The following is a 25,768-nucleotide window of genomic DNA, read 5'->3' as shown; positions in this document are numbered from 1 at the left end:
CTTATTCTCATCTCCATAGCGCGCGTTAACGAAAACGAAAATTTTTTATCTAAAAAATTCCCCAATTTCTGACCTACAAATAACAAGGTCAATTCTACGCCAAACACTTTGATTTCCCCGTCTTTCACTTCCACTGCTCTGCGCTTCATCACTCACCATTTCTGCTCACTGTCTATTGAATTGTTAGGGTTTTGAATTCAATTTTAGGGTTTTAGGAGGAACTGCTTGGTTGGTGGTTTCTATGGCGGAGAAAACCCTAGACGAGAAGAAAACGGAGGAAGAGGAGGCTACCCCGGTTAAAGGTAAAGAGGAGGGGGAGGAGAGAGAGAAGGGAGACGGTGAGGATTGTAAAGAGGTTTCCGAGAAAGAAGATTCTCGGGAAGCTGAGGAAAAAACGGAAGTTGACGAGAAAGAGGAGGACGAGAAAGTGAAAGAGGAAGGAAAGGGAGAAAAAGAGAAGGAAGTGGAAGAAGAGGAACAGAAAGAAGTGGAGGAAGAGGAGCAGAAAGAAGTAGAGGAAGATGAGGAGGAGGAGGAGGAGGAGGAGGAAGAAGATAGCGAAGATGAAGGAAATAAAAGTGCTAAAGGTAGTGGTCGAAAGGGAAGAAGGCCAAGGAAGCCCGGTCGAGATTCGGCTGAGAAGAAAGAGCCCGTGACTCCGGGCAGTGATCGGCCTACTAGGGAAAGGAAAGTCGTGGAAAGGTACTCAGCTCCTTCCGTTGCCAGATCATCCTCAGCCAAACATTTTTCAATTGAAAAGGTATTGTTCTCGTTAAGAATTCGGTTTCCCTTTTCACTCCATTTTCCTCATTTTGACTCCTAATATAATCTGCCTTGCTTCCAGGGTCGCGGTACACAGCTTAAAGATATTCCGAATGGTATGCATCTACTCTCTTTGTTAAATGTTTTATTTGAATTTCAACGGATCCGATTGAGCTTCGATCTGTATTCAATTTTGGGTTATTTTTATGTCATCTGGTCTAGGTTATCAGCAGACTATATCTTAGAACTTAGTTAATTTTGATACTTAACAATAACTAAAGTTCACTTTACTTTTTGGCGATGCAAACTATCTGAGACTTGGTTGTTAGTTATGCATTTTAGTTTTATACTTAGGAAGCAGAACAAGCAGTCTCCATGAAACCTGTCAATAGAGATGTGAATAAGGACATTCAAAGTCCTAAAATGAGGTTAAATGGTTTTCATGCGCAGTTTACCATTTTGATTGTTGTTGAGTTTGAATAAATGGTATGGTAAATACTTGAAATTGGAGGAATCATTGGTCAAACTCTAAAAACTTAAAATTTTGTATAATCAGATAAATGTGAACAGTTTTGACCTGCTATGATGACCTATTTGTTTCTTGCTGATAATGTTTGCAATTATTTTCTTTTCAACTTTTGGGCTACTATTTTAGCCCAATAGCCTCATAAATACCTGTTGTCATGAGTTCATTCCAACAGTTTCATTGTGGATTCTCATGCTTGGTAGGAATTTTATAGGTACTTGAATTGATTGGAAATTTGTGGATGAGATGTATTTGACTACTGTCAAGATTAGCATATCACTGCTAGCCTCTTGCAGTTTCATTTAATAATTGACTCATTATTCTCTTGGATGATGGAGAGATTCTATCAATGCTGTTTTGATGCCTTATTCTTTGAAATGACAATTTTATACGGTTATTGAACATTTCTGTTACTGCAGTGCAGAGTCTGGCCTATTTATTTTCTGGTTTTGTAAATTGTTTCAGTGGCTTTCAAACTGTCAAAGAGAAAAGCTGATGACAATCTGCAGATGCTTCATGTGATACTCTTTGGAAAGAAAGCAAAGGTGATGAAGTTATATCGTCTTGTTGTCTCATTATACTTTTTTCGGTACTAATTGTATTTTTCCATCTACAGCCTTACAGTTTGAAGAGAAACATTGGCCAATTTTCGGGCTATGTTTGGGTTGAGAATGAGGTATTTTATTTAATCTTGTAAAAGTTGGTTTCTTTCTTTTCCCGCTGTAGTCTGGCTGCATGGTTCTCTTGTTGCATTTCATGAAGTCAAAATAGATTAATTGAAGATACATTGCCCATGCTTGACCTTGGGAATGAGCTGTTATTCATTAAGTGGGAATCTCTTAATGACCATTGCTTTTTATTTTTTTCAGCAGGAAAAACAAAAAGCAAAAATAAGGGAAAAAATTGAAAAATGTGTTAAAGAAAAATTGGTTGATTTCTGTGATTTGCTGAATATTCCAATTGCAAAGGCCACTGTTAGAAAGGTCAGTAAGAAATATATAAAATGTACCATTGTTTATGTAATGACTTTGCTTGTTTATTTGAGTGTAACTCATTTATCTTTTGTAGGAGGAAGTCTCTGCCAAATTATTGGAATTTTTAGAATCCCCCCATGCTACTACAGACATTCTTCTTGCTGACAAGGAACAGGTGCAATGCTATTTGAAATTCTTTTGCATGTTGAAGTATTTGGCATGATTAATTGTCAGTTTGGATCTGAATGATATTCTTTATCCTTGTTTCAGAAGGGTAAAAAGCGTAAAGCTACACCAAGCAAAAATGTTGGTTCTGGGGAGGCTTCAAATACATCGGCCAAGGTTTGTTTTGTTTGGTTTTGCTCCTTTTTATATATTTGTTGTGATCTATTATATCATTCTATGATTATTGGGTAGTGCTTGTTCCTGCATGTATCCCTGTTCTGTTTTGTGCCTTGTATTTTATTGATTCGTCTTATTTCTTTTTAAATATATATTTGATTGTGTATCATTTTACCTGCTCCCAAGCTGAGTTTAAAATTGCTTTGATCAATGTGATCTGTTAAATTTTGTTTTTTGTTTTTGCTTATAAGAATGAAGTTTAAGAATTGTCATGTTGTCTTGTTTTTGCAAGGGTTGGTAATTAATCTTAGACTATCAAAGTTGGTGCTCTCAAGACTTGATCTCACATTTCTATTTATTTTGTTTTATGAAACCTTACTCACTGGCTGCTGTGTCTGTATTGTATGTTCTTGGATTTGTATTGTTAATATAGGTGTTAACTTATTGTTTTTTGTCCAGTCATGTGGAGATTATCCATTGTTATATGCTTGTTGAAGTTTGTCAGTTTTGTTCTCATTAGTCATTACCTATTATTGGTTCTTACTATAGTCCATTTATATGGGTTATAGATACTCTTGGTGGTTTGATTAAAGGTTGGAGTGATTTTCCCGTGACTGTTTGCAGATTAAGAATAATTTATGTTTCTCCACTTGCCAAGTCACAAATGATCTTTAATAGACTGTGGTTCCTATGTGTTTATGGGGAAAAACTGTGTTTGTTTTTAGTTTATATATGTTTCTCTGGCATTATTTTGTTTCCCTGAATCTTGTGATTATTTTCATTATCGTACTTGCTAAGGTTCATTGTGTGCATTTCCTTGGTCTGGCTTGCAATGATGTTCCACTTGCAGATGAGTGTTGGTGCTTGTAAATACCATAGACAAGAATGCTTGGTTTTTTCCCCTTTTGTTTGGTGGGTTAGAACATTTTTACCTATACGGCTATGTCCATAGATGTTGTCTAGCAAACAAAACCATGTACAGACTTTGGTTTCTCAAAAAAAAAAAAGGAAAAATAGAGGAAAAAAGATTTAGTAAATGTCTACCAGATTTAGGATGTCCTACATGAATCTAGCTGGGAATCACGGCTTCAGAATGATAATTTTCCCTCATTTTATCCATTTCCTTGTCTCTGTCCTATTTTTATTTTCTGGAAATTTTCGGGGCTGAGAGTGCTTGATGCTTGTTATTTGATTCAAAATTTGTTCCACAGAAGCGACAAAGAGCACCCCAAGGTGGGGAAAAGCGTAAGCGTTCGTCCAAAGTTGAGGAAGATGAAGATGATGATAAAGTTGAATCCCCTTTCTCTAGAGATGATTCTCATGAAGATGATGCTGACACTACTCCTAAAGAAGAGAATGATGATGAAGAGACTAAATCAGAGGAGGAAGAAGAGCCCAACAAGTCTAGCGAAAAAAGTACTTCGAAAAAGACAGCAACAGAGAGTCCTGAGTCAAAAAGCAAGGATAATCCCACATCCGGAAAGAAGGCTACCCCAGCAAAATCTAGCAAAAAGTCCTCAGGATCAACTTCAAAGCAAGATGTCAGTGATGGTGGAAATTCTGGTTCTAAATCAAAGGGTTCTGCGTCAAAGAAGCTGAAGGTTGAAAAGGAAAGCTCTAAGGGTGGTTCCACCAAAGAGAAGGCTGCTGGCAAGAAGCAAACAAACAAGTCATCAGAAAAGGTTTCTGCTAAGTCGCAAGGTAGGTTTCGCTAAATACAGATGTTTTATGTTTGCATAATATTAAAAGAAGGGAGATATTTGAAGTGGCTTGCTGATCTTTTATTCAATGCCTTTGTGTTTATGCTGTTGCTACAGGTAAAGGAAGAAGTGGTAAGAAACCTAAACCTGAGCCTACCAGGGGAGAGATTCATGATGTAGTGGTAGATATCCTAAAAAAAGTGGACTTCAACACTGTAAGTATCATCTTTAATCCTTTTATCTGTCTAATTTGGAGGTGAAATGAGTGGATTCAGAGTTCCAGTGCTAAAATTGTGTTCTTATGATGCAGGCAACGTTATCTGATATCCTTCGACAACTGGGTATGTTTTGCCTGCTGTTGTTAAAGTATTTAAATTACAATATCAACTTTTATACTTGAATAATTATAGGATTTGGATCATTGCAGGTACACACTTTGGGCTGGATTTGATGCACCGGAAAGCCGAGGTGAAGGACATTATTACGGAAGTGATAAATAACATGTCTGATGAGGATGAGGAAGGGGAGGAAAGCGAGGATAATGCCGATACAGGCAGTGGTGCCGATAAAGATGGTGACAGAGATGACTAGTTTCACCATATGCAACTTGTGAGATGTGCATGGTCATGGGTAATTATCTGATCCCTCATGGGATTTGATTCCCATTTGTGATAGAATACTAGAATTGGCCTAGTGATTTTAGATGGTGGGATTGTAACTCTTGTAGTAACTTAGTTGTAGTAACTTAATTGTAGTAGTATGTATGGTTGTAGTTGAGATTTGCCTAGTTTCTCATAGTGAACATCTTCTTGTTTCATGAGGCTGAGGTTTCAAAGCTTACATTTTGATAAAAAGTTTTATGAGCATCTCTCTTTTCTAAAAACAATTTAAAATTGTTTAATGTTCGTTTTGGGTTGATCTGATTCGAATTAGAGTTTGACTCGATATCTTAATGAGTTGAACAATTTTTAACTTGACTTCATTACTATTTTGTTAATTTTTTATATATAAAATTTTAGTAGTTACTTTATTTAAAATTTTAGTGAGCTTAACGAAGAACGAGTTAGGTTGAGAAATAAGTTATTTTAACTATTAATAAGTTGAATTACGAAAACTAAATGTTAGACTAACAAATCCCATAACTTCATATGCTTTTTGACTTTATTTTCTTCTTGTTATGTTAGGATGCAATGTCCATGATGATGCATTATGTTTAGGGTATTAAATGAGCCGAGTTGAGTTTAAGTATCGTCGAGTTCGACTCAATTCAAAAATGTAAAATTGAACATGATTCGACTCGAGAACTTACAAGCTTTAAATTGTCTAGTTGGACTTGAACTCGCAATGAAAAATTGCAGTACGACTCGAAAGCTCGCGGGTTTAAATTTTCAAGCTCGACTCTAGTTCGAAAAAATTTGATCTCAAAATATTCTTAAACTTAGTTTGATTGAAGTTCAAACTCGAACCTGAACCTCAAATGTATGGAAACCTTATATTATATTTTAAAAAAATATAAATGTTAATATTATTAATAATTTAATTTAAAAAAATCTAAAAATTAATATATTATTTTTTTGCGTTGCTTGCAAGTTTTTCGAGTCGGATATAAAGTAGCTCGCTTTAGCTCTTTAAGAATTCGAGTCAAGTCCATTCAATTTGAGAATTGACAAAATTTGATCGACTCGATCTCGAGTAGCTCATGATCTTTCTCGTCTTATTTAGGGTCCAAATTTTTTCAACCAAGAGTTGTTAGGTTTGTAATGGAGAGCACATATAATAATTCTTCATGGTTTGCAAATATTTGCTGCAGGTGCTTGCTGCTCTGGCTGAAACAATGAAGAAAGGAACCAGCTTTGGCGCTCCATGTCTTCTTGAGAACGTTTTGGCCGAGTCGGTAATCTCCGCCGTGCCTAGCATCGAAATGGTACGGTCCATAAACTCGGGTATGGAAGCATGCATGGGCTTGCTGCGACTTGCGCGTGCGTTTACAGGACGAGAAAAGCTCATCAAATTCGAGGGACTGCCTAGGACTGCCTGACTCTCCTGGTGTTCCGAAAGCAGCCACTCTCGAAACTCTAACTGCCCCTTACAACGACATATCCGCCGTCGAAAGTCTCTTTCAGAGCGGCAAAGGCGTACTTGCAGCCATTATTCTCGAACCCTTTGTTGGGAACTCTTTCTTCATTCCACCTAAACCAGACTTCCTTGAAGCCATACGTCGCCTTACCAAGGAAAACGACGCCCTCCTCATATTCGACGAAGTGATGACCGGATTTCGGTTGTCCTACGGCGGGGCACAGGAGTATTTCGGCATAACACCGGGTTTAACAACCCTAGGGAAGATAATTGGTGGTGGTCTGCCTGTTGGTGCATATGGAGGGAGGACGGACATTATGGAAATGGGGGCACCTGCAGGGCCGATGTACCAGGCTGGTACCTTGAGTGGGAATCCATTGGCAATGACGGCCGGGATACACACCCTTAAGCGGTTGAAAGAGCCGGGAACGTACGAATACTTGGATAAGATCACCGGAGAACTTGTTCGAGGCATTTTAGACGCCGGAAAGAAGACGGGACACGGGATCTGCGGAGGGCATATCTGCGGGATGTTCGGGTTTTTCTTCACGGAAGGACCTGTTCACAACTTTGATGATGCAAAGAAGAGCGATACTGCAAAATTCGCCAGGTTTCATAGGGGAGTGCTTGAAGAAGATGTATACTTAGCACCTTCACAGTTCGACGCCGGATTTACGAGCTTGGCACATTCGTTGGAAGACATCGAAAAGACGATTGCGGCGGCCGAGAAAGTTCTTAGCAGGATTTAAGGTACTTTGGCCTGCCTTGTTCCTCCTTTCCTGCTGCATGATTTGCCATTTTGCTGGGGAATTAATGGTTCTTTGGTTAGCTGTTTTTCGGATCAAGATTTGTAGTCATTTCTTCTTAGAATCTGTATTTCTTATTAATAAACCTTTGTATCTTTGCTAATGTATGAGATAATTCTCGGCTGTTAGAGCTTGTTTACATCCTCAGATGTCGAACCGAATATACTCGACTCAGGCTCGAGTTCTTAACGTGCCAAAGGGAGCTTCTTAATATCCGTCTCGAAAAGATCGAGCTTAAGGTATGTTCGAACTTGAATTCGAGCTTGAATCAAATTAAGTCTAAATATATTTTGAGTTCAAATTTTTTTCGAATCCTGTTTTAAAGGGAAGTTCTACAGTGCGAGACCCTTAATATAAGGCAAAAAAATACGCTATCGGTTTTGTTATTATTTAAATAACAAAATTGGTAAAAAATTATCTAAAATATTATTATTTTTACCTAAAACATCAATGTTTTAAACATTTCTGGTAAAGTGCTCAATAATAACAAAACCAGTAGAAAAAATAACAAAACCGGTAAAGCGCCCAATAATAACAAAATCGGTAGAAATAATAATGTTTCCGATAATTTTTTTACCGATCTTGTTATTTAAATAATAACAAAACCGGTAACATTTTTTTAGTCGTATATTAAGGTTGTCGCACGTAATCATTTCTCTGTTTTAAACCCATAATTCAATACTTCTCATTTGTTGAATTTTTTTATTAAAAAAATTATTTCGAATGGTTTAAATAAAAATTAAAGCCCCATTTTAAACCCTAAATTCAATACCCAATTCACATAAGGCCCATACAATCAAAGTCATATCCGTATCGGTCCAATTTACCCCAAATTAATTTAAGGGCAAATTACTCATTTTAATGCCTAAACTATCAATATTAGTATGTTTTAATACTCAAACTATCGATTTAGATACTAAACACGTAATTTACCCTAAATTTAAAATGAAACTAAACCAAAATTAGCATTTGACTTTATAACCTTACAAAAACACGATGACTTTATAACGGGTGAGTCTCACAACGAAAATTTTTGCATACACACAAGGATTCAAATTTAGGACCTCACTTAAGCGATATCAAACTACTTATCATTTGAACTAAATGGGGACCTATTTAGTTGAGCAAAGCAAAAGGTTTTGGTTCATCAAAGTTTAGGTTAGGTTAAATCATGCTTTACGGTATTATTTTCTCTCCATACATTCTTTCTTTCTTTTTCTTAAAGGTCTCTCCATGCATTCTCATGGAGCATTCATTCAAAATTTAGTACACGGACCACTTGACTATAATGTGTTTAAGGAAAAATAAATTCATTAATAGGGGTGTTCAAAATTCGGTTTTAACCGAATTAACCGACCGAACTGAATTAGTTCGGTTAATTCGGTCGGCCACCGAATTAATTCGGTCGGAAAACGGTTAAAGATTTTTTTGGAATTCGGTTAACGGTTAATTCGATTCGAAATCGGTTAATTAACCGAATTAACCGAATTAACCTTTAAATATAATTATATTAAGATGCCAAATCCATTTAAAACACATTTAAAACCCAAATCATTATTAATTAATTAAAATAATATCAAAACTAAATGCAAAATGTTTGAATCAAATTAATTAGATATTATTTATAATTAGATATTATTTAAATTAATTGTAAATTGTTATTTTTAATTTTAAAAAATATTAAATTCAAAAATTCTAAAAAAATTCGGTTAATTCGAAAATTAACCGAATTAACCGAAATTTATTTGGTTCGGTTAATATTTTCGAAAAAAATTTGGTTCGGTTAACGGTTAAAGAAAAAAAAAGTTCGGTTAATTCGAAAATGGTATTTCGGTCGGTTCGGCCACCGAATTAACCGAATGAACACCCCTAGTCATTAATATTTTGTCACGGGTTGTTACCCGTTCCTCTCTCCAGAAGACATGTTTGATACCGCTTGTAAACTCCATAACCTTCCATTTCCTTTTCTAGGCATGACATTTTCTCTCACCCAATCTCGTGACATTATCGTCTCGATTAGGGATGGACATGGGTCAGGTTGAATTTTTGGTCAACCTAACTCGACCCGAAAATGTATACTCTCCACTTGAAATCCGATCCGATATGAGTTTAGGAGTGACTTCACCTGACTTGTACTCGACTCGATTTTTTGAGATAAAACATGAACCCGACCCGAAATAAATATATTTATAAAAAACTATTTTATTTAATAAAAATAGAGATCTAATTGAAAAAAATAATATATAGAGAGTTATTATTGTAGTTATCCCTAAATATATAAGATAAATTTTGAACATACACTTAGGTATGGCAATTTAATATGAAACGAAGAGTTCCGACCAGACCCAATATGATAGGATCATTTTTTTTTTAAATCGGGTTTAGATTGGGTAGGGCCGGATTTTTTAAGGGAGTGAGGTTGGTCGGGTAAGTTGAAGGGTAAAAAAACTCTGACCCGACATAACATGAGGATAATAATGTAATTTCACTAAAATTATTATTATTTTTAATTAAATCCTTATTTTATACTAGGTTGGGTCGGATCGAATTTATACTCCAAAAATTCAAGTCGAATCAGAAGTGGATAGAGGACATATTTTTCGGGACGGATCTAGAAGGTTGGAAGATATATAATCTGGTCAAATTCGAGTGGAGGATAAATATTTTTTTTGGGTCGAATTAACAAAAAAATCTAACCCAACTCATCTCTGTTGCCATCCCTACGTACTAATTTGTAAACATTATAGAGTCTAGACTATTAAAAAAAGAATACGACTCAACTAATTAAACTCATTTGGCTTATATCATAAATAAGTACTTAAAGTATACCCACTTTTTCATTTAAGTACCTAAAATATTTTTTTGTCAAAAAAAGCATGAAAGTTATCTTATTGGTCAAAATAGATACCTAAAGTATTTTATGTTAAAATAGGTACTTAAACTATTCAAACTTTTCCATATAAGTTTTTTTAAAAAAAATTGACATTATTAATTAAAGAATACTTTAGGTACTTAGATAAAATAATTGAATACTTTAAGTACATATTTTGACTAAAAAATACTTTAGGTAACTATTTTGACAAAAAAGATAACTTTACATACTTATTTTGATCAAAAAATACGTTTGATACTTAAATGAAAAAGATTATTTACTTTAATTACTTATTTATTATATAAGCCAACTCATTTCTTACAATCTACGGTTAAATTTTGGTTAAATTTTATTTATTATACAAGCCAACTCATTTCTTACAATCTACGGTTAAATTTTGGTTAAATTTAACTTGACTCGACTCGAAAAAATCTTAAGTTTAAATCGAGTTGTAAAATATAACTTAAATAACTTGAATAGTAACTCAAAAAACTTGAAATTTTTAGTAATCAATGAATTGATTTTCAAGTTTGAGCCAACTCGAATACCTCAAAATTTTTTAGATTGACTCGACTTGATAGAACGCTCACCCCTAATTTTATCATTCAAAATTGAATAGTCTGGAGTGATTATAAGGTACGTAGTTTTGGAAGCAAATATATATACCATTTTAAGTTTCCTCCCCCATATTTTTTTCACTTTATTTCCTTTCTTCTCTAAGCCTTTCACCTTTGTCCACAGGTGACACAGCGTTGTTCGTCGTTGCCGACCACCGTTTGGGACGAAAAATACATCATCAAAATCGTCTTGTGTTCCTCGTCATGAATCTGACCTTTGATTACTCGAATACATCACCAATCATCGTATATCAAAATAGATAAAACCAATTGATTTTTTAGAAACAAAAATACTTCATTTCGTCGCCAACAACCGTATGATGGAACCATCTTCACATTATGTTGCTCCTTGTTGCCATTCAACCTTTCCACCACACGGATCTTTCAACCGATGTCTAGGTTGTCGGAAAATGTCAAACTCACCCATCGACCTTCTATTTTCTCTTCTTCTTGCTTCGACTTATGTTGATATTAGAGTTGTTACTTTTGCTTTTGCTTTTCTGTTTGTTGCTTTGTTCCTTAGCTATCCATTTTTTTTTCTCATTGCAAAACCTTGAAGGATACAATGAATTATTTTGAGCTATCAAAATTTTGTTTTGTGATTTTTTTTAAATTTATATACGTTGTTTTATTAGTTTGGATAATTTCTTGGATTGGTTAGTAGAGTTTATCTTAATTCTAATGCAATCAGGAAACGTAATTTCATCTGATAAAATGTAGTTTTTAGCACCTCTAGCTGGAGTTGGTGTTGTTGGCGCCGCCAGAGGCGACGGAGCTGCTGCCTTCGGAGGAGAAATCCATTCAACAAATGAGACATAATTGGAATGCCCTGGTCCATATGCAATTTTTTTTGTTATTACCACGTCATCCTATTAACACGTTAGCAAAATTATCTTAGGTGGAAACAGCTAGAGTCCACGTAAGTAGAAATTAATAGTTCCGTTAGTTAAAACGGTCAAAAGTAGATATTGATAAAATTAGACAACTTCGAGGAAAAAATTGATGCGAAAATATGGTAGGGGTGAAATTGATAAATTTGATCTACTACAGGGGCAACTGTGACTCTTAAGCCTAAAAAAATAAAAATAACTTATTAATAAATTTTATAAATGAAATATTTTATTAAAAAACAACAACAACAACAAAACCCTATTCCCATATGTAATAGGGTTAGGGGGAGATAGGGTAGTAGGCTGTCCCCAACACCAGGTTGAGAGCAGCTTCCGTGGAAGCTCCGGCAGTCAGAAAAATTTAAAAATAAAGATAAAATACAATACATGTATAAATAAAGAAATAAATAAATAAATACATAGTTGAACAGTCTTCATATGCAGTCTTCATATGCGCGTCTGTAATGGGAAGTTATCAATGCAAATAAATCCCTTCGTACAAATCTCTGCATATAGACAAAAAACGTAACTCCCGAATAAATTTAAAAGACGAAACATGAGAAGGATATACAGAAGGATATATTATCAATTTTTTTAACAAGTGGATATAATATATTTTATTAATATTTCAATATATAAACCATGAATTTTATTTACTTTAAATAATTAAACTATATTATTAAGTAATAAATTATTTTTTAAGGAGGTTAATATTAAATAATTAAAATAAAATATAAATACATAATTACCCTTGTAATAGACCAAAATTATCTAGAAATATGTTAATAATTGCCCCTAAACCTAAAATAATTTGTTAATGGCATTTAGTGAGATACACCTAGAAATATGTTAATAATTTTGTTTTTATTTATTTATTTAGAGTGAATTCAATATAATATCTATTTAATGAATTAACCATTTGACAGTTAATGTGCTCGTACTGATACACTCCTGCATATATAGTTCTTGAATCTGAAAATTTTAAAATAATAATAATTTTTTAACCATTGAGATCATTTGGTTCGAGCACATACGTTAATAACAAAATATCTAATAGATTGGTCCCACTCAGGGCTGTGGCAGGATTTTCGGGGGTCATGTACAAATTCGTATAAAAGGACCCCTATTTTCTAGATATATTCGATTTCGGGACAACAATAGTGGCGTTTTCTGGACAAACGTCGTAATAGATCAATCTATAATGGCGTTTTATCAATAAATCCGCAATAATAGTGGCGTTTTTTTAAAAATACGTCGCAATAGGTCCATCTATAGTGGCGTTTATTAATAAAACGTCACTATATATATATTTTTTTTAGGTCCCTACGCGGTCGCGCAGTTTGCACCTCCAAGCCACGGCCCTGGTCCCACTATGTCACTTTATGATGTGTCGTCCACCAAGTGGTTTAAGGTTTACAACTCATTCTTCATTGGGTCTCAAATTTTAGTAGGGGAATCTTACACTATTACTCATACATCTCTCATGTATAAAATTTGTATATTTTTATTAAAGAGAAGGGCATTAAAATCTATCGAATTATCAAAATTATGCATAATCAAACGCATGACTAACTTGTGCTTGTTGAGAGACTGTACAACAAAAAGTGGGATTGCATTGGCAGATTATACACCAAAAGATTTGGGATCTTGGCGTGGATTATACACCAGATACTTATATCATCAGATACAATTAAATAAGGGATGGGAAAACTACATTTTCAAGTTCCTTAAGAAGCAAGGGGTTTATAAACTTGGAACACTATTCTAATTCTGACTACGAAGGACCTCGGACTTACCCCGGAATAGAAAATCCATGGATAGGCCTATCGAGGACGGTTTGAAACCGCGAATGAACTTTCGAGACGGATCCCTCCGCAGGTCTTTATTGGTTTTCCTCCTCCTGGAAGGGCCGTCGGCAGGTACGGGATTTTTAGCGGATTCAGATAACTTGGAGCTGAAAACCGAAGAGGTGAAAGAAGTGTCGGTTGTAGAGAATGATAGAGGCCCTTTGTGTGATGCATCGAATGGATGCCCCACGGCTCCATCTTGATGGGGAGGTGGGAATTTCTCACTCTTGCTCTTGGCATTTGTTTGTGTCATCACTCTCCATTTCTGGAAAACCATAAACGAAATTTCGTTTGCGAGATTATCCCGAAAACAATTGCATTTGGCAAGTAGAGTATTCATTTGTGGATTCAAGAGGCATGGATAATGAACAATAAAAGAATTGGTAAAAAAGATAGAACAAGAGAAAAGTCCCCGACTTACATCCAAGTTTGCTTGAATTTCAGCATTTGCTTCGGGGGCAGGAACCGCCCGGCTAGCACGTTCGCTAACTCGAGTTTTCCTTGCACCATCAACTGCATTAACCTTGCCAGCTAGACTTCGTTGCCTGTATGGGAAAATTAATATCAGTTGCCAGAATACAGCCGAACTGAAAAAAGAAAAAGAAAGCCAGCCAACCTTCGCGCTTGCTCGTCTCTCAATCTTACATCCATTTCTTTACTGGGTGGATATTTCGGTAAACACGATGGCTCACAAGCACATGGTTCAGAGGTAAAGAACTGCAAACAGGAAATTAAGTATTTCACAAACCAATTTATAGATATTGCAACAATTGATGGTGAGAATTGAGAACGGAATATGAGTATCCAACACTGGATATTTGATCATTCAAAGGGTATAGATCATGCAAGTCCTTGGGTTATAGGTAACACACGAATATTGATTTTTTCCCCATTAACAAAGCTGATATAACTCACTTCACTGTTAAGAGCTGCAGTGGCAGTACTTCGTTCTTCGGGGTCTATTGAAAGAAGTGTTTCGATGAGAGGTAAAGAAGACAATGGAAAATCCTTGAAAGTTTCTGCTATACAGCGTTTATATGGTTGTTGTGGCTTAAAGAGGGTTGCATTTGGCAATTTGGATTTCTTCCAATATTGCTCAGAAGGGGATCCACATAACTTGAATATCTTATGCAGTTGCTCAACCTAAAGCAGGAGGGAAAAAATCTGATGTTATAGATCGAAAATAATTACTTATTTAAACCGCAGTTCATATTCATTTGACTCGAAAACACTGGTTTCCCGATAGATTTACAAAAGATGAAAGCTCTGATTACAGATTGTAAGAGCAGGTCGACAAAAGAGACAGAAAAGTTGGTACCTCTGTCCTTCCTGGCATTACCGGCTTCCCCGAAAGTAGCTCGGCCAAAATGCAACCGGCACTCCAGAGGTCAACCCCAACACTGTAATAAGTTGCCCCAAGAAGTAGTTCGGGTGGACGATACCAAAGTGTAACTACTTGACTAGTCAAGGGGCTCTTCTGTTCAGGATCATAAAAGGTAGCCAGTCCGAAATCAGCAATTTTTAGAATTCCTTCATTGTCGATAAGGAGATTAGAACCCTTGATATCACGATGCAAAACACCTTGTTCGTGGCAATGCTCTAGCCCGGAAAGTAACTGCTTCATATAGCACTTTACCTGCCAGAGGGAAGAAACATAAAAAACAAAGCAATCATCTAAATTTCACCTCTTCAGCAATGCAAACTCCATTAGCCAAACACCGACAATTGTAAATTCCCGATATCACAAGCCTGAACCAGCCTTGCATGAGAATTTCTAAATAATCTCAATTTTATCTACAAGTTAAGTATTTAATTTGGGATGATCATTAGTAGGGCTTAACTAATTCTAGCCACTCCTAGAAAAGTAGAAATACCTTCACATATAGCATCAACATTACAACCTACTGCCATTTCTCAGCATTTTTACACATTCAGCAACAATTATCGAATTTCAGCAACGAACCAACATCCGAAAACAAACGATAAACAACCATAAGCTTATATGAAATGTTTATTTCCGGTGAATCTGTCTTCAAAAAGGTGGCAAATCACACCATGTTGGAGGAATGTCTTGGTCACAACTGTAACTTCTTATGATGAGAATCATTGTCATAAATAAACCTCGAGTTCATTTGCAGATAACTTAAAGGAATCAATCATCATTTCCTATTAGCAGCTCGTTCTGTTTCCAGAAACCGAAAGATAAATAAGCTAATATACTATTTAACTGTTGAAAAAAGTAGGATCCTTTCTCCTTTTTGTCACGTTATATCACTTTCATTCCATCAAGAAAGTGTGGAAACAAAAGGTATGATTCAAAAGAAGTGGGAAAACAACTCCAAAAATTGATGTCAAGCAGGAAATTTCCATGAATTTGCATACTCAAAAACAGTACAAAACCATTAGCTATGGGACCCAAGTAGCAAGCGAAAATACTTGAGAGCAACATCAAATGCCCACAACCAACAAAAACAAAAAAGGGTACAAGAAACAAATACATAATCATACATACATACATACATACATACATACATACATACATACATGTACATATCATAAAATCTCAAATGGACAAGCAAGTGCAAAATATGGAAAGAACCCAAGAAAAGTAATCACATATTAATGGTAAAACCTAGCACTAATCAGCATTAATTACGAAAGAATGGTGTACCTGAGGCTCAGTGAACTTAATTTCATGGCAGTCAGCAAGGCCAGCAAGATCATGCTCCATGTATTCGAACACCAAGTAAAGACTAGAAGACATTCTTGAAGTAACTAAGCCTTCAAGTTTGATTACATTAGGATGATCGAGCTTACTTAATACAAGAATTTCCCTAGCCATAAACTTCACACTTTCTGGTTCCAAATTATCAAATCTTACCTTCTTTAATGCCACTATTTTCCCTGTTAGTAGATCCCTGGCTTTGTATACATTGCTGTAAGTCCCTTGCCCAATCTAAAATATAAAACCCAGAATTGTTAAAGATGTTTATAGCAAAGGAAGCTTTCAATTAAGCTTTAAAAAAAGAAAGGAAAATGGATATACTTTGTCAAGTTTCTCAAAGGTGTTGGCGCGTCTTGGGGTCCAGTCACGGATGGCTTCACCGGCTACGGCCATCAACCACGACGGCCACCCTTGTTGGTTCAGGTCTGAAGAAGTCCGCCGTGTCTCTGGAGCAGGAATGGCCACCGGGAAATCGCCACTATGTCTAGCCTTCTGCTTTTGTGGTCTCTGTCTCTCCCGCTGTTTGACATTCGCGACCGGGTCCACGGCTTCATTGACTGAAACGTCCGTGGATGTCTCACCGGAGCTACGGCGACGACGAGTACGTGGAGGATGTGATGATTCAACGGTGTTGCCCCTGTTCCGGCGATCAGATGACGGCGCTTGTGATTGCTTTCCGAAGACGCAACCCATTCTTCCTCTCAAGGCAAATGCATTGGGAGGGGGATAATGTAACCCGATTAACGGAAAACCAGTAGCGGTTCCGCAGTCAAAAGGAAGCCTGGAAGTGAAAACGGCAACGTTTTTGCAATTTTCAGGCGAGTTTTAGAGAGAGAGAGAGAGAGAGAAGAAACGATGAAGAGGAAGAAGAACGGCAAAGAGAGCTTAGCTTAGCTTAGCCTAACTGAGATACTGAAGTGAGATTTGTATTCTGAAATAAGGCACTGAATTTTGAATAATAACGAAACTACCATTCTCTGGTATAATAGAGGTTGACTCCATTGTGCCGTTTTAAAGTTAAAACAAAATCATTGAATAATAATTTTCTTTTGAATTAAAAAATAATTAACATGATAAATTGGAACCAAATTTAATTCAATTTGGTCATTATAATTTAAATTTAAAAATTATTCGTACAAAAATTAATTTAGGATAATTTTTAAAATATTTTTCAATGTTTTTATTGGCCAAGTTACACCATAACTCATTCAATCATTAGTAATATTATAAACGGGTCACCCATTTCAAAAAGTCACTGACGAGTCATTTAATTAATCGGTAAAGAAAATTAAAAATAATATTATAGGTTTTGATCTTCTCAAAGATCGAGAACTTCATTCGAAAATCGAAACGTTTGAGAGATGTCTGTGAGCTGAAGAATACATCCCTAGATAGAGTCCATTTGAAGGTAAACGATGCAGAACAAAGTTTAATGGTTCTGAGGTGATTTCATAACTTTAAAGAGGGTTCCTCGGGAACCTAATCCGATGAATTGAACAAAGAGATCCAAGTTACACCATAACTCATTCAATCATTAGTAATATTATAAACAGGTCACCCATTTCAAAAAGTCACTGACGAGTCATTCAATTAATCGGTAAAGAAAATTAAAAATAATATTCTGGGTTTTGATCTTCTCAAAGATCGAGAACTTCATTCGAAAATCGAAACGTTTGAGAGATGTCTGTGAGATGAAGAATACATCCCTAGATAGAGTCCATTTGAAGGTAAACGATGAAGAACAAAGTTTAATAGTTTTGAGGTGATTTCATAACTTTTAAGAGGGTTTATCGGGAACCTAATCCGATGAATTGAACAAAGAGATCAATGTGAATATTATGGTGAAAAATTAGGGTTCATCAACCACTATATATGATGGGTATCGACTTTTGACACAACAACACATGATCTGATAGTCAAATCGATTAATTGAGTGACTTGTTTGTAACATTCTAAAACTGAATAACCTATTTATAATTTTACTATTAATTAGATGACATGATATAAGTTACCCATAACCAAAATTTAAACCAAAAGTGTCGCTCAATAATAGATCAAATCTTAATTGCCTTGCTAAAAAAATCAATCTGATTTTATCAGTTTACAGGGCTCATAGTAAAAAGTGAAGCAATATTTACTTAAAATATATTAAAAATTGGTAATTATATAAACCGGACGTTAACATGATGACTGGGAAATGATAGTCGTTTGAGATTTTAGGATAAGATTTTATCATATCACAGTCAAAATGTTAACGTTCAATTTAAAATGTCGTCAATTTTAACGAAAAATGACGAATATAGAACATAATAAATAGTTGAGTGATCATTTCGTAACTTTTAACCATTTTATAATTTTTAATAGTTCAGGGACTTAATAAAATATTATCTTATAGTCGGAGACCATTTGTGTAGTTTACCCTAAACTATAATATCTTAAAATATTAAATTAGATAATATTTTAAAAGGTTTAGAGTTATCTTTGAGTAGATATTAACTTGTACTTATCTCAAATTAATAAAAAATTATAATCGAAAATCTTATTAAAAATGTACTTTTTTAAATTGTACAATTATCATTTTTATAACATTTTCGGTTGCAACCGATTATTGGTGAACTAGTTAAAAGTTTTCTTTAACTAAATGTCAAATTATGAATTTCGAGAACTCATGATTAAATTTAAAATGATGACTCTAATATTAAAACTTAACCACTTTTAACAATTTATTTAAATCGAATACCTAAAATATAATATCAACATAAATACGATGACAAAATCAGAAATTCTCCTAAATTAAACCTTAGAAATGAAAACTCTAATATTAAAATTTAGCCAATTTATCATATTATTGGATTGAATAACCAAAACGAAACATCATGCATAAATGCGATGACTAAATTAGTGAGGGGAGGGGGAAATGTCACACCACTAAAGAATATTGTTTTTCTTCGTGTAGGTCTAGCAGTGTACTTTCGGAAAACATACTTTACTTCTTTAAAGATGTTGTTTTCCTTCGATAGTCTCTTAATGATGTGATTCCTTGAACTGAATTCCATCTGCAAAGACTGTAGAGAGCCAGGATCGAAGTCATTATTTACCTTAGTAGGTTATATAGACAATTTGAGTATCTTTTTATTTAGATTTCCTTCACGAGTTATATTTAATTATTTTTTATAAAGTTACATTTTTTATGCTTATTATTTTAATCTTACTACTTTAGGTGTTGTATTATTATATCATTGAACTTTCAATTTTGTTAATTATAGCATTGAATTTTGATTTACGCTTCAATTATGCCACTGAACCGTTAAATCGTTAACAACACAATGACATGGCTGACAGCTGTCACCATAGACACCTCAACAAAACGACATCGTTTTGATTTGGCTGTTAACGATTTAACGGTCCAGTGGTATAATTGAAACAGAAATCAAAAGTTTAATGATATAATTGATAAAATTAAAATTCAGTGATATAAATGATACTATATCTAAAGTTTTGTGGTATTTGGTGTAGTTTATCCTAAAAAAGGCCACAATAATCGATAGTTTATCCTAAAATTAAAATGTTATTTTATTTAACTTAAAAAGTTATATAACTCGTAATATGTTCGGTCGTATTTGAAAAAAATTATGTTGTAGTATATTTAGGGTTTTCAACTAAAACATTATACAACTGGTAATAATTTCGGTTGCAATCGAAAATATTATAAATAAGACAACATTTTCGATTTCAAGCTAAAATATTATCATGTTTAGCCTAAAATGTTACGCTTTTTGATAATATTTTCGGTTATAATCGATTTATGTCATTTTTTAATTCACAAGTTTAATCTAGATTTTATTTACAATATAGTTATAATATCAAATTATTAATTTATTTTTAATATATTGGTATGAAAATATAATTATTATTCTAATAATTATATGTTAGTGTAATTATAATAAATTTTAATTATCTAAACATATTTGATTATAAAATATAATTATATTTTTGTTCTTGATATCATGTTTGATAGTACAACTTGTAATTACACTATTATATAAATTTAAATTTTAGAATAATATTATTTAAATCAGTCACATATATTATATACATGATTACACTCGAATTTAATTCGCATTTGATTTTTTAAATGTGTCTGAAATAAAATTCGACTCGATTTTATTTATAGTGTTATATGATGCATTTAAGGCCCCGAATATTTACGAAAATGGTCATTTTGACTCTTTTTTTTAGTAATTTGGCCATAACGTTTCACTTTGGGAGAAAAAGCTCTCTCTATAGATGAAAATCATTGGTTAATACATGATTAATGCTCCAAAATAGAAGTTTTTTAACCTAAAATGAAACATTGAGGGATAAAATGATCCAGAAAAAAGAATAAGGATCAAAGTGATTATCATGTCAAATGTTAGGGATCTTTTTGCCCGAAAATAAAACCTAGGGGCTAAAATACTCCAACCTTTTTCTTAATTTGTCTTTTTAACCTTGAATTTTCCATCACTTTCTCATGCACGTTTTTGCATTGCCTTTGCGCTATGCCCTCTTTTTCTTAATTTCATGTTTGTTGGCATAGATGGAACTACTAGTAGGGGTCCTCGTCACTAGGGATGGACTGAGAGGGTTGATGGGACGATTGTTGTCTCTGTAAAATTTTATAAGTTCGCTTCGCTCCCTTAGTTTAAAATCGTGCGTTTGTTCCTACTGATCACCTCAATCTTAATAGCTCTCCGCACCATCTAATGTGTGAACACCAAAACTACTATCTCTAATCCTTTGTATCACTGTTTGTTAGGGAAAAAATGTCAAGAGATTCGAGCATGATGTAGGGAAGTTAATCGGAGATCGTGGTTATGGATGTTACTGATTTAAATATAGAGGTTGAAGTTGAAAAAATTTAATTTAAAATTAAGATCGAATCGATAGAATGAATACATGACAAGGTCTAAATGTGTTATTGTAGCAACTTAAAAAAGTTACATCATCATTTCATTAAGACTTAATGATGGATGATCAATATTTTAAATTTTAAAAACATTGGCGACAAAATTTTAATTTTTTGAAGTTGGGTGACCAAAATAAAAACAAACCTTAGAGTCGAAGATTATACCATCTCAATTGGGTTTTAGCATTTGTTGGAAGAAGTCCAACAAATGCTAGATAGAGAGATGATAAATCTTACTGATTAATTAATAATCTCAAAATTTAGAAAATCTATTGTGACCGACGGGCGACAATAAAACAACATTAGACACTTAATGATCGATTGACCAATAAAATAAAATTCGAAAATTAAGTGGTAAATTAAAAAAAAATTAAAAATGAATGATCAAAACATAAATGTAATAAAAGTTAAATGACTAAATATGTCTAATTAAAGAGTTTTAAGATACTTTTGAGAGATAACTGACGATCAATCATATTATAAGAAGATATCTCGACCTAAATGTTCTCACGTTCCATCCAAAAATTTTCACAACTCAATCATTTAAGAATTTATGCTCATTTACTGACGTCGTGTTCGAACCCAATACCTCAAGAGATAACAACAATCTTTTCTCAGTAATTTATCTTTTAACTACCAATTGATCTTGTAGGATAATGTGTTTAAATCTGTCAAACAAGATTATAATTCGAATTCTAACGTAATGAACGAAGTAAATTAATTTGAAAGAGTCATTCTTATAATGAATTTCTACGATACCTACTCCATATTAATTAATCAATAAATTTATTACCAAAAATTATACCAAAAATAATCTGCTAACATTAACCTAAATCAAATCTTTCACTTGAAATAAAGAATAAGGGAATGTGCAAGTGAAATAAAAATAGGTTGAATATATACATTTAGCCCCTGAAGTTTTTACTTTTTTCATTGTCTTTTGAAGATTTTTTTTATTTTCTAATTTACCCCTTGGAAGTTAAAAAAAGTATCATCCTTAATCTAATGTTCTTTCTTCTATTAAGATGCTAATTGAACATTAAATATTAGGCATAAGGGTTTCTTCTTTCCTTCTAGTAGACTCGATTTATCATTTTTTTTAATGGTATTTTCGTATCAATTTAGCTATCGAAATTATTTAATTACATCAGTCTAGACCCTAAACTCTAACTTAAAACCCTATAGGATAATAAATATTTTAAAAATTATGCGGTTAAGCAACCCCGAGGGTAAAATTGATGCGAAAATACCATAGGGATGAAAGTGATAAATTGGGTTGCGACAGGGATAAAAGTAACCCTTAAGCCTAAATATTATCAAACACCACCTAATTAGTTTGTTGTTTACTTCTATGAAGATTATTTCTTAATAATTGATAACACACATGCCTAGGGATGGGCATGGGTTTGAATTTTGGTCCACCCGACCTGACCGAGAACAATAACTCCTCCACCCGAAATCTGACCCGACCCGTATAATATATACCTTCCACACGACCCGAAGGCGACCCTACTTTTTGAAATTAAATCCGAACCCGACCCGAAATAATAAAAAATATTATTTGTATTCAATAAAAACATTGATTTAATTAATAATAATAATATATATAGGGGTATTATTGTATTTATTCCTAAATATATAAGGTAAAATTATATTTTTTCCCGGGTCGAGTATTTTTCACCATAAGCCCGAACCTGTCCCGACCCAACCCGAACCCGTTTTTTTAAATAAAAAACCCCGACCCGTAGGTCGTAACCCGTCGAATTCGGGTCCCATGCTCATCCCTACATATATCTTACAAAAATAATTACTCGAACTTAAAACCTCAAAATAAAATAGAACTCTCTTTGACCACTAAAATCATTTAATGATTCATTCCTTGTTTTGTTTAACAAAGCTTTGTGGTAGTCCAAAATCATTAATGGGGAGCTAACATTATTGACCTCTCTTAAATGTCTGTGGCACATATCTATATGCTTGTATTTATGGGGGACCATTTTCCATTCGTATTTTACTCTTCCTATTCATATGAGACCTCAAAATAACTGTTCGATTTGCTACCAAAAAAGGGCTTACATTATCGATCTTACGAGATCCATTTGATCGAGTAAATACGATTTCAGATAAACTATGTATTTAGTCATCTATCTATTATGCCGAATTTAAGATCACGCAGCTAAGTCTCCTATAACAAAAAGTAAAACATATTCGAATCTGAATTTATTACAAGTAAAAGTAAGAGCAATTCAACACGAACCAAATTATTCAGTAGTTAAAGGAATAATTATCATTCTTAGAGGTCCTAAGTTCGAGCACCAACGACTGCAACATGGATAATTGAACGTTTATTGTCAAATGATTAAAATAATTTAGAACATATATTACTTTGTAATCTCACCTTAACTTAATAAGAAAATAAAAGCACCAACAATCAGTTGGTTTAGTGAGATGAGGCATTATGTCCCTTAAGCAAGGTCAGGGGTTCGAATCCTGACGTTTACGAATGGAGCAAACTGGGTTTGGAGGGTCTCCCTCGCCTCTGGATTATCCGATCTGAATTAGTCAGTCGACAGATCTGATACCAATGATTAATTAAAAAATAAATAAAGCAATTCGTGTAATAAATATTTAAGGCCAAGGGCCAGAATGGAACTTTTTCATTATGTGAAAGGGCCAAAACCCATGTATTTCTCTTTGGATTAATTTAGTCCATTAAGAATAATAATTATAAGAGTAACTACAAGTTTAGTATCTAAATATTACTTTTATCTCGTTTTAGTATTTATATTTTTATTTGTTTCAAAATTATATTAATATTTACATTTTATTTCGTTTTGGTACCTCACGGTTAAAAACTTAACAGAAATATTGCTTGTGGCACTATTTTATGGATAAATTACATTGTTCATCACTTAGCAATCTTCTCATTCTTATTTTGGTCATTATAGTTTAAAAAATTTCAATTTAACTACTCAAGTTTCAAACTGTTCATGTTTTAATCACTCTAATTTATCTTATTAATAATTTTTGTGACATGATATTTTTATCATTAATATATTAATATATAATTAAAAATAAAAATTAAATTTGAAAGTTAGAGTGATTAAATTAGGAGTAAGTTGAAAGTTAAGTAATCAAATTAAAAAAAATAAACTCCAATAACCAAAATAGGAGTGAAAAGATAATTGAGTGATGAATGATGTACTTTACCCATAAAGAAGTATCATTTTAAAATAAAATGGTGATGTACGAAAATGAAACAAAGAGTAAACATTAGGTATAATTTTAAAATAAATAAAAGTTTAAATACCAAAATAGGATAAAAGTAATAATTTAGATACTAAATATGTAGTTTACTCTAATTATAATATCTATGCTCCAATATCATCTTAATCCATTAGGAAGAATCTTTATCAATAAATTTATTATTATTATTTGATTTATTAATATATTAATCTAAATAAGGTATTATAAAAAATTATTTTAATTATAATATTAAAAATCAAAATATTATTTGAGACATTTAACGTTTAATTATATCATACCATATTACCAATCGGTGTTTAATAAGAAAAATGTTAATAATTGGAGTTGGTTAAAAATATATATTTTCATGTGAAGGCATATATATATATATATATATATATGGGTAAACTACATATTTAGTACCTACACTATCAATTTTGGTATGTTTTAATACCTAAACTTTTATTTTTTTCAAAATCATACCTAACATTTAGTTTTCGTTTCATTTTAGTGCTCATTGTTAAAAATTTAACGCGATCAGTACCCGAGCTATCAATTTTGGCCCGTTTTAATACCTAAACTTTCAATTTTTTTCAAAACTTAACGTTAAATTTTGAACATAGTACTAAAATGAAATAAAAACTAAAAAATTTACGACGAGTACTAAAATGAAATAAAAACTAAACTTTATATATGATTTTTTAAAAATTAAAAGTTTAGGTACTACAACAGACTAAAAATAATAGTTTAGATATTAAATGCGTAATTTACTTATATATATGTATCGATTTTCAATTGGCTTAAAGCCGCGCAACTTAAGTCCAAAAAAATGCCACCCAACTTAGGATTCAGTTCTCTCTACACATTTGGTTAATTTCACCAATTCAATATTCAAAGTTTAAACTCGATTTATTAAAATAAATTAATTAAACGATCTCAATAATAAAATTATTTTTTATTTAAGTATTTAAAATATTTTTAAATTAAAATAAGCATTTAAAATTATTATTTAGATACCTAAAATGTTTTTTTTTTGAAAAAAAATACTTAAAATTATATCATCTAAATTTTTAAAAGTTGACAACATTGATTTAAGAATTTAGTACATAGATAAAAATGTAGTATATTTTGTATCTACTTTCACAAAGAGAAAGGTACCTCGATGAAGAAAAATTATTAATTTTAAGAGTAAAGTATACAAATTGTCCCTTAATTATAGGGCACTGATTTGTTGAATCAGTTGACTATTAAAAATTACAAAATGATCACCCGACTACTTATATATTCTAAATTCGTCATTTTTCGTTAAAAAATTGATGACAAACTGAGTTGAGCGTTAATATGTTAACTGAGATTAACTAAGATATGATAGTCGTTTGAGATTTTGGTATCAGATTTTATCGTATCACAACCAACATGTTAACATTCAACTTAGAC

General features: G+C 33.1%; 2 protein-coding genes and 1 pseudogene across 4 annotated transcripts; 2 read left to right on the top strand and 1 right to left on the bottom strand.

The window, feature by feature from the left end:
* Nucleotides 1-5,170, top strand: LOC120184980 (glutamic acid-rich protein-like). 3 transcript variants are annotated; one of them, XM_039189316.1, is made up of 11 exons: nucleotides 1-760; nucleotides 845-878; nucleotides 1,754-1,833; nucleotides 1,905-1,964; nucleotides 2,158-2,271; nucleotides 2,357-2,437; nucleotides 2,536-2,604; nucleotides 3,816-4,305; nucleotides 4,422-4,519; nucleotides 4,615-4,645; nucleotides 4,732-5,170. In XM_039189316.1, the coding sequence occupies exons 1-11, from the start codon at nucleotides 242-244 to the stop codon at nucleotides 4,893-4,895; spliced, it is 1,740 nt and encodes a 579-aa protein (XP_039045247.1). In that variant the 5' UTR covers nucleotides 1-241; the 3' UTR covers nucleotides 4,896-5,170. The 3 variants fall into 3 exon arrangements, with proteins under 3 accessions (XP_039045247.1, XP_039045245.1, XP_039045244.1); XM_039189314.1 differs by having other exon boundaries at nucleotides 3-760; nucleotides 2,161-2,271; nucleotides 2,533-2,604; XM_039189313.1 differs by having other exon boundaries at nucleotides 3-760; nucleotides 2,533-2,604.
* A 920-nt stretch (nucleotides 5,171-6,090) lies between these two features.
* On the top strand, nucleotides 6,091-7,327 carry LOC120185110 (annotated as a pseudogene).
* Nucleotides 7,328-13,153: 5,826 nt separating this feature from the next.
* On the bottom strand, nucleotides 13,154-16,830 carry LOC120185012 (probable serine/threonine-protein kinase At1g54610). Its single transcript, XM_039189348.1, has 7 exons — nucleotides 16,459-16,830; nucleotides 16,084-16,368; nucleotides 14,731-15,048; nucleotides 14,328-14,555; nucleotides 14,029-14,129; nucleotides 13,834-13,957; nucleotides 13,154-13,677 (listed from the first exon to the last, which is right to left on the bottom strand). The coding sequence occupies exons 1-7, from the start codon at nucleotides 16,828-16,830 to the stop codon at nucleotides 13,330-13,332; spliced, it is 1,776 nt and encodes a 591-aa protein (XP_039045279.1). The 3' UTR covers nucleotides 13,154-13,329.
* Between the last annotated feature and the right edge of the window lie 8,938 nt (nucleotides 16,831-25,768).

The sequence above is a fragment of the Hibiscus syriacus genome, unplaced genomic scaffold (genome assembly GCF_006381635.1).
Source record: "Hibiscus syriacus cultivar Baekdansim isolate YM2019G1 unplaced genomic scaffold, ASM638163v2 tig00112988_pilon, whole genome shotgun sequence".
In the NCBI taxonomy this organism is placed as follows: Eukaryota; Viridiplantae; Streptophyta; class Magnoliopsida; order Malvales; family Malvaceae; genus Hibiscus; species Hibiscus syriacus.
The sequence above is the reverse complement of the archived record's forward strand: the minus strand, read 5'-3'. Positions and strand labels throughout refer to the sequence as shown.

Bases quoted from the DNA above. Each gene is read 5' to 3' on its own strand.
- LOC120185012 (XM_039189348.1), bottom strand. From the start codon at position 16,830: ATGGGTTGCGTCTTCGGAAAGCAATCACAAGCGCCGTCATCTGATCGC. The intron at 16,369-16,458 runs GTATATCCATTT...TTTATATTTTAG, and splicing joins CCTTTGAGAAACTTGACAAA to ATTGGGCAAGGGACTTACAG. The intron at 13,958-14,028 runs GTTGGCTGGCTT...TTTCCCATACAG, and splicing joins AGAGACGAGCAAGCGCGAAG to GCAACGAAGTCTAGCTGGCA.
- LOC120184980 (XM_039189313.1), top strand. From the start codon at position 242: ATGGCGGAGAAAACCCTAGACGAGAAGAAAACGGAGGAAGAGGAGGCT. The intron at 879-1,753 runs GTATGCATCTAC...AAATTGTTTCAG, and splicing joins GCTTAAAGATATTCCGAATG to TGGCTTTCAAACTGTCAAAG. The intron at 4,520-4,614 runs GTAAGTATCATC...CTTATGATGCAG, and splicing joins AAAAAGTGGACTTCAACACT to GCAACGTTATCTGATATCCT.